Source organism: Berghia stephanieae, unplaced genomic scaffold (genome assembly GCF_034508935.2).
Source record: "Berghia stephanieae isolate SIO BIC M18660-M18661 unplaced genomic scaffold, UCSD_Bste_1.3 scaffold3583, whole genome shotgun sequence".
In the NCBI taxonomy this organism is placed as follows: Eukaryota; Metazoa; Mollusca; class Gastropoda; order Nudibranchia; family Aeolidiidae; genus Berghia; species Berghia stephanieae.
In genome coordinates this window covers 1-7,774 of record NW_027624826.1, presented here as the reverse complement: position 1 = coordinate 7,774, position 7,774 = coordinate 1, and the positions used below count along the sequence as shown (strand labels likewise).

Below are 7,774 nucleotides of genomic sequence, written 5' to 3'. Positions count from 1 at the left end.
TTTCTTATTTTTGATAACCCAAATAATTAAAAACTACTATCAAAACAACTAAAAGAACACTAACTCATAAAATTGCTTTTCTTAATCTTAAAAATTTCATTTAAACACCTCATCTCTTAATTTGTAATGTTATCGTAATTATACATTATAATGTATTTAGAATATAGAAATTAATTTTTACAAGGAGTACAATGCAACAACATGAAAAAGACATTCAAGCATTAAAAAATGCTGGAAATATTTTCAAGAAATTAGTAAGCCTGAAAAAAATAGATAAAGAAACAGAAACAATCAAAGTTTCAAATCTATCTTTTTCAATACGAAAAAGATTATTATTAAATAAATTAAATTTAACTGTTAAAGCTGGAGAAATTCATGGTTTTCTTGGGCCTAATGGTGCCGGAAAAACAACAACAATTAAAAATATTATCAATGCTTATGTCACAAGAACTAAAGATTCAGAAATAAAAATTATGGGGCTCAATCCAGAAACTGTTGAAGCTAAGAAAAAAATTGCATACATTCCTGAATATGCAGCATTCCCCAAACATCTTAGCTTGGTTGATTATTTGATAACAATGGCTCGTTTTTCTGGTTTTAATAAACAAAATGCTATAAAAAAAGCAGAAGAGTTAATAACTATTTTGGAACTTCAACCACACAAGAATATTAATCCTAATCAGTTTTCTTCTGGAATGAAAAAGAAAGTTCTTTTAGCACAAGCATTAATGACTGATCCAGAAGTGTTAATTATGGATGAACCAGCTGCTAATCTAGACCCTGCAGCAAGAAATTTATTCTTTAATGCCATTAAAGATCTTTCTCAAACAGGAATATCAATTTTAATATCATCACATATTTTAGCTGAACTTGAAGGACTTGTAGATTCTTTAACTTTAATTAATAATGGTAATATTGCTTATAGCGGTTCTTTGAAAGAAATTCAGAAAAGCATGAGCAATAAAAAAGAACACAAAATGAGAGTTTATCTCCATGCTGACAAACAAAAAGCTTTCATTACATCAATCAAAAAATATAAAGTTAAATGCATTGATGATCCACGATATATAACATTATCTGCAAATTCAAAAGATACAATATACAAAATTTTAGAATTTATTGGTAAAACAAAAATTGAAGTAAGTAAGATTGAATTTGATGAAATAACACTGCAAGATATTTATGATAAGGAGTTTGTGAAATAATGATTTTTTATACTTATACAATTAAAAAGATGCTTAAAGCACCATCTACATGAATTACTTTTATAATTTCAGCAACAGCACTTTGAATATTTACGATTTCTGCTTTTATCGAAAAAATGGAAAATAATCTTCCAATAACATTTATTTTAATAAGTTTTTTTTCAATGCCCCTTCCAAATATTTTTCTTACTTATCAAACTTTAAAAATTTTTAGAGATGAAATTGAAAACCAAACAATGCTCTCTCTCCAAACAAAACCGATAACTAGAAAAAGAATGGTATTAGAGGGAGCATTTGCTCTTTGATGTTCAATTTTAGCAATGCTTCTATTATCAATTTTATTACCTGGGCTATTATTAGGAATTAACAACTCCAAAATGATTAATACTGCTTTGTCTGTTTTTGCTACATACTTATTACTTTTTACAATTATTTCTATGATTGCATTTCAACTTTCACTAAAAGTTAGAGGAAAATCCTTTGTTGGAATTATGCTCGGATTGTTTGGAACCTTATTTTTTATTTTATTTTCTGTATCATTTTCTATGAAATCATATTCTTCAATTCAAAAAAATTCCATTTCATTTATGACAAGTTTAGAATATAATCCTAATAACTTTAAATCGCCTTTTCAAAAATCTAAAAATAAAAAAAATCATATCACTATAACTTCTGATGAAAATAATAAAGAAGCTAATTATTACACTAAGAGTTTAGTCGATCTTTATAAAAAAGCTAAAGCAAATAATAATCCAGGAATTTATGATATTCTACAATGATTTAATCCAACATCGCATTGAATGACCATGTTTGGTAGTATTACTGATATGAATAATAAACTAGACAGATCAGGCAACATTATAAATGCAATGTTTTCTTCAAAAAGTTATTATTTTAGAAACATTAAAATTGATTCAAATAAAAAAAATCTAAGTTTTGATATTGTTGAAGAAGAAACTTATCCAGTGTATTATCCCTTCATTGTGTGAACAGCAATCGGATTAGTTCTTGTTCCTTTATCAATAAGGTCCATCAAAAGAAAAAACATTACTTAAAATAATAGTTTTTAAAGTAAAAAAATAATTATGCTCACAAGGCATGATTTTTTAACAATAAAATTCTAAAAAAGATAATCTTGAGCAAGATCTAAAATAGAATACATTTTAATTTTTTCGTTGAGCAATTTTCAAGTGATTTAGAAATAACGATTTTAAGATATTGATAATCCAAAATATTTCTATAATCATTAAACTCAATACTATTTTATACTTAAACTAAATCACAGCTATAGTTTTTATCTCAAAAGCGCCATGTAATAAGAAAAAAATTTCTTTATCATTATTATTTTTAATATAGCCAATGTCTAAGACTCTAGTTCTTAAAACTTTTCATTGTTAAATAATCAATATGATTCAATAATATGACCAACAAATTTAGAATTAATAATTAACAAGGTTTTACCTAGTAAAATTAAATGTAGATGGATATTGATATAAACTTTATAATTTATTTTTTTGGCAAGTTTAAATTACTTTTATATCTTTTTACAATTTTAAAAAACACAGACTTTTCTAAAATATTCAAATTTTTAATTGCTATTAATTTATGAATGCCTATCTCTTTATAAGCTGATTGGCACTAGTATTCGCCATTAGTTAAATTTCATAGGAATGATAAAAATTTAAAAGTTGCAATTCGTCAGTTCCTAGATAAGCTTTTATAATATCAATTTCAAAGATAGGAATAATTATATAATCTCGAGATTAGAATGCATTTCATTTATTAATTCAAATATCAGGATATCATTTTCCAAGAAACTCTTCAAAATTTTCAATATTCTTTTTTTTGTCATTTGCTTCCAAGTATTCTTCAAAACTTCAATTATTGACATAAATTCTTTAAATCCGATTAACAGCTAATTATTTACTTTTTAATGATGTAGAACTAGAACCAGTTGCAATAATTAAATTTTCACCTTTTATTTCATGGATTTGTCTTAACAAAGTTGATTCACCTACTTTTCTAGGTCCAGCAATAAAAAGAATAGTTGTTTTGGCTATTTTCAATATTGAACAATATGCTTTTCTCTTAATTTCTTTAACAAAAGATTATTAGGATTTTTTATTTAAAGTATATACATATGTACATTTAAAAGTATAAGGGAGTGCATTTTTATTAATATTATAGTTATGTATATTTATTTACAAACATAAATATCCACTATCTTGTATTGATTATTTTTGTTTCGCTCTGAGGCTAAATATTAGACTTTTAATAAGAAGTGAGACTACTTAAAATTTTTCTTCTAAAATCTAAAAAGTATTAAAATTATATTGTGAATAATATTTATGAAAAAGTTTTGTTCAACTTTCAAAAAGAAGCATTTAATTTTTTATTACCTATCAACAAACATCTGATTGCTTTAGATATGGGACTAGGTAAAACTATTTTATCATTAGCTATTTTAAAATCTAGACTTAAAAATTTTAAACGGAAAATAGCTTTAATTTTATGTCAAAAAAGTAAATTACTAGATTGGCAAGCAGAAGTTAAAAAACACTTTAAAAATTTCAATATCTTATTATTTCAATCTGAAAATATTACAATAAAACAAGTTCTACAACATCGCAAAGATTTAAGTAGTAAAGATATTCCTTCGTGCCAAAAGCGAAGACTTAAATTAATTTGTGATGCATATCTAAATAAAAATGTTATTGTTATAAGCACATATACGATTGCAAGATTAAAAAGTGATTATCTCAATATGCTATTTAATGGTTCACAATTTATATTGCCGTCTTTCCCTCAAAATATGCATTTAATAATTGATGAATCACAAGTTATGAAATCTCGTACTTCTAGAATTGGCATATGAGGAGAACAAATTAGCAAAAATATTAAATATGTTTCACTTTTATCCGGCGACCCAATTTCTAATTCTTATATTGATCTTTATCAACAAATGCAAATTATGGACTACAAATTAAATTGAAATACTTGGGCTTTTAAATTTTGTGTATATGAACAAAAGACTAGTTATAAAAATAGTTGATATGAATTTATTGGTTTTAAAAATATTAAAGAATTACTAGCATTGTTGAATCAAAAATCATACTTTTTAAAAACTTGAGAATGCATCGAAAAAATGCCAGAACAAAATTTTCAAGTAATCAAAACAATTGATAACTACTATATGCTTAGTGTACTCAAAAAACATTATTGAATTAATGAAAATTCTTATCAAGAACCTCAAAATTTTTTTCTAGCACAAAGACAGCTTGCTTCAGGGTTTCTAGGAGATAAAATAAATATTGATGATCAAAAATTAAATATAGTATTTGATCTTCTTAAATCAACTGAAGAACCATTTGTCATATTCTAAAATTTTATAAACGAAAAAAAGATGCTTCAAAAATTTCTATCAGATCATGATTTTCAAGTCAAAGAAATTAGCGGTCAGCATAGCGACTATCTAGAAATTCAAAAATTAAAATATCAAAAAGTGAATAAGGCCAATTATGGGCAAATTACAAAAGTTAAGAAAGAAAGAATTATTTTACTAGTTCAATATAAAGCGGGTTCAACTGGAATTAATCTAGAAGCATTTAATCGCATGATCTTTTATTCTCCCACTACCAGTAGTGGCGAATATAAACAAGCTATCAAAAGAATTCATCGCATTGGTCAAAAGAAAGTTTGTTTCTATTATCAAATAATAAATATAAACTCAGTTGAAGAATCCATTTATAAAGCCAACCAGCAAGGAGTCGACTACACTTTAAAAATGTTTAAGAATGACCACTTCATTAAAAATGATAATGTTAAAAAATATTTTATGAAAAAAAATGCTCTTAAAAAATACAAACAAATCAAAAATGAGACAAATCAGATTAGAAAATACAATCAATCTAAAATAAAAGTTTAAAAATATTTTTTTATGAAATATCAACCAAAAAAGTTTTATTACTAAAAAATAAATTTCATTTTTTCTAAATTATCTATAATGATTTATGAGATTATTAAATCTCCGTCTATAGTTTAAAACTCCCATTAAAATATCCCTTATTTTAATTCACCTCTTTGAATAATATTAAAACTATAGATGTCAAAATGGTAAGTTGTTACCGAAACCGAAAAAGCTAGAGTTTTCAAGTGACTCTAGCTTTTACTTTTTTTTAGAGAAAAATTAACTATTTTAAAACACGGATTGTAACTTTTAATTTGTCATTCTCTTGATATTCATCAATAACCTTAACACTATGAGCATCATTAAATTCTTGTAACTTTGAATTTAAATCTTCTCTTCTATCTAACACAATATTAATATCTTCTGATTTTAATTGCTTATTTTCATAACTGGTAAAAGATTTAACACTAGAATAATCATCAACTAAAAATTCTGCTGCCATAATATCTAAAGAAGATAAATGAGGATTAATTTTACCAATTAGTCCTATTTTTTTATTATTAACTAAAATAGATGCGCAAATGTTTGGATGCATTCCACTTAACTTGCTTCTTGTAAATTGAGCATTAGGAATTAAATTAACAATTTCCTTCTTCATTTCTTGAAATGATTTGGTTGTTGAAGTTAATGCTAAAGTTTCATAACTATTATTAATTACACCTTGACTAAAAATATTAATATCTCTAAATCCTCTTTTATAATTATGAATGGTAATTTTTAGTAATGAGGTGATTTGACTATTGCGAATCACATTATGGTCATTTGAAGGATAAGTGGCTAATTCAATACTATCTTTAAAATTAAAAGGATTAATAACATTTTCATCTTTAGCCACTAAAATTTGTGAAATAATTTCTTGATATCCTAAAGTGCAAGTCTTAATTTTTCAATTCAAATTATTTTCAATATTAATAATTTTTTGGCTTTCATTTGATTTTTTAAATTTATCGTATCCGAAAAATCTAAAAATTTCTTCATTAAGATCTTGTTGAGTGTGAATGTCATGACGATATAAAGGAACTTTAACTTTATTCTCAACAAATTCAAAACCTAGAATTTTTAAAGCTTTTAAAGCTCCTTTAAATTTAGGTTCTTTAGTAATATCCATCCCTGCAACTGCATTTAACTTTGGAATTGAGAAATCAATTACAATTTTTTTAGGAATGTTTAAATTAATGGGATCTGAAAAAGTTTTTAAATGATTAGATAAATATTTAACTGCTAAAAGTAGCGAACCAATTCCGATATTTTTACCACCATGAATACTTGAATTATTACTAATTTTTATTGTCTTAGCTGATTTTCTCACTTCCCTTAATGGAAAAATTCCTAATTCAAATATTAAATTATCGGTATGACTAAATACTTTATATTTTTCTAGTCCAATAACAGAGGCTATTGAGACAATATCGTGGCCATTTTTTATAACTAAGTTATTTTCTAAAACAACCTCTTTATCTCCTAAGACTTTAACCTTGCCACTTGCTAATTGAGCTGTAAATTCAAAATCCATTTGTTTTTGATCATAAACATGAATAGGTAGACCAGAATAAAGTAAAGTTAAATTTGTTAAATCAGTTGCATTATTAATTGATTTAATATTATGTTTTGCTAAGAAGATTTGTTGATATAAAGAAATATCAAAATCATTAGTTGCAGTCATAAAACTTAATTGATGTGCTAATCCTTTATTTACTTGGAGACTATTTTTGGAATTTGCTTGTTTTGTGAGCGGTAAAACAATATTGGTTTTAAAGTAAGCAGATAATTCTTGAGCCATAACATAATAAGAAGCTGCATCAGAACGATTAGACAAAATATCAACGTCAATTAAATAATCATCTAATCCTAGAACTTCAACTGGATCTTCATCAAGACTAACATTTTGATAAGCATAAATGCCATCAACAAGTTTTTTTCTTAAAAGATTTTTATTAATGCCAAATTCAGAAATGTTACTTAGCATTCCTTCAGAAATAATTCCTTTTAATTCTTTTTTATCAAAAACTGTTTCATTGACACGTGATCCAGGAACAAATGCAACAACTATCATATTTTCAAAAACATTAGTTGCTGTAGTTTGGATAGTTCGATTCTTATCGTTAAATTTAATTTGACAAACTTTAAGACCATCAGCTTGGGGATTTTGAGTAATTGATTCAATCTTGCCGAATTTAATCCCTTCTATATCTAAAAACTTAGAATAATTTTCTACTTCAAAGCCAAGACTAGTCATTGCTCTAACAACATCTTCAACTTTGATATTTTTATCCAAATTAGCCAATTTCTTTAACTCCAGTAAAGAAAAAATCATTTTAACGACCTCCTTTAAATTGATTTAGCATTTGTAAATCATTTTTATAAAGCTCTCTAATATCTTGAATTTGATATTTAATCATTGTCATTCTATCAATGCCAATCCCTGCAGCAAATGCATTCATATCATTAGTATATCCAGCTTTTTTCATAACATTTTCATGAAACTAAACCCCAAACCAAAACTTCAATTCACTTCCCCCTATAAAATATCTACTTCAAAAAAGAAGGTTTCAGTAAATGGAAAATTAAAGGGCTTTTCTAATCTCGGATTTTCCTAAATTTA

At 25.4% G+C, this 7,774-nt stretch overlaps 2 protein-coding genes across 2 annotated transcripts; one reads left to right on the top strand and one right to left on the bottom strand.

Moving 5' to 3' along the window:
- Window positions 1-191: 191 nt before the first annotated feature.
- On the top strand, window positions 192-1,205 carry LOC144961682 (putative ABC transporter ATP-binding protein MPN_334). Its single transcript, XM_078894783.1, has one exon. The coding sequence runs from the start codon at window positions 192-194 to the stop codon at window positions 1,203-1,205; it is 1,014 nt and encodes a 337-aa protein (XP_078750909.1).
- A 3,421-nt stretch (window positions 1,206-4,626) lies between these two features.
- Window positions 4,627-7,486, bottom strand: LOC144961681 (phenylalanine--tRNA ligase beta subunit-like). Its single transcript, XM_078894782.1, has 2 exons — window positions 6,539-7,486; window positions 4,627-4,677 (listed from the first exon to the last, which is right to left on the bottom strand). Exons 1-2 carry the CDS (start codon window positions 7,484-7,486, stop codon window positions 4,627-4,629), a joined length of 999 nt encoding a protein of 332 aa, XP_078750908.1.
- Between the last annotated feature and the right edge of the window lie 288 nt (window positions 7,487-7,774).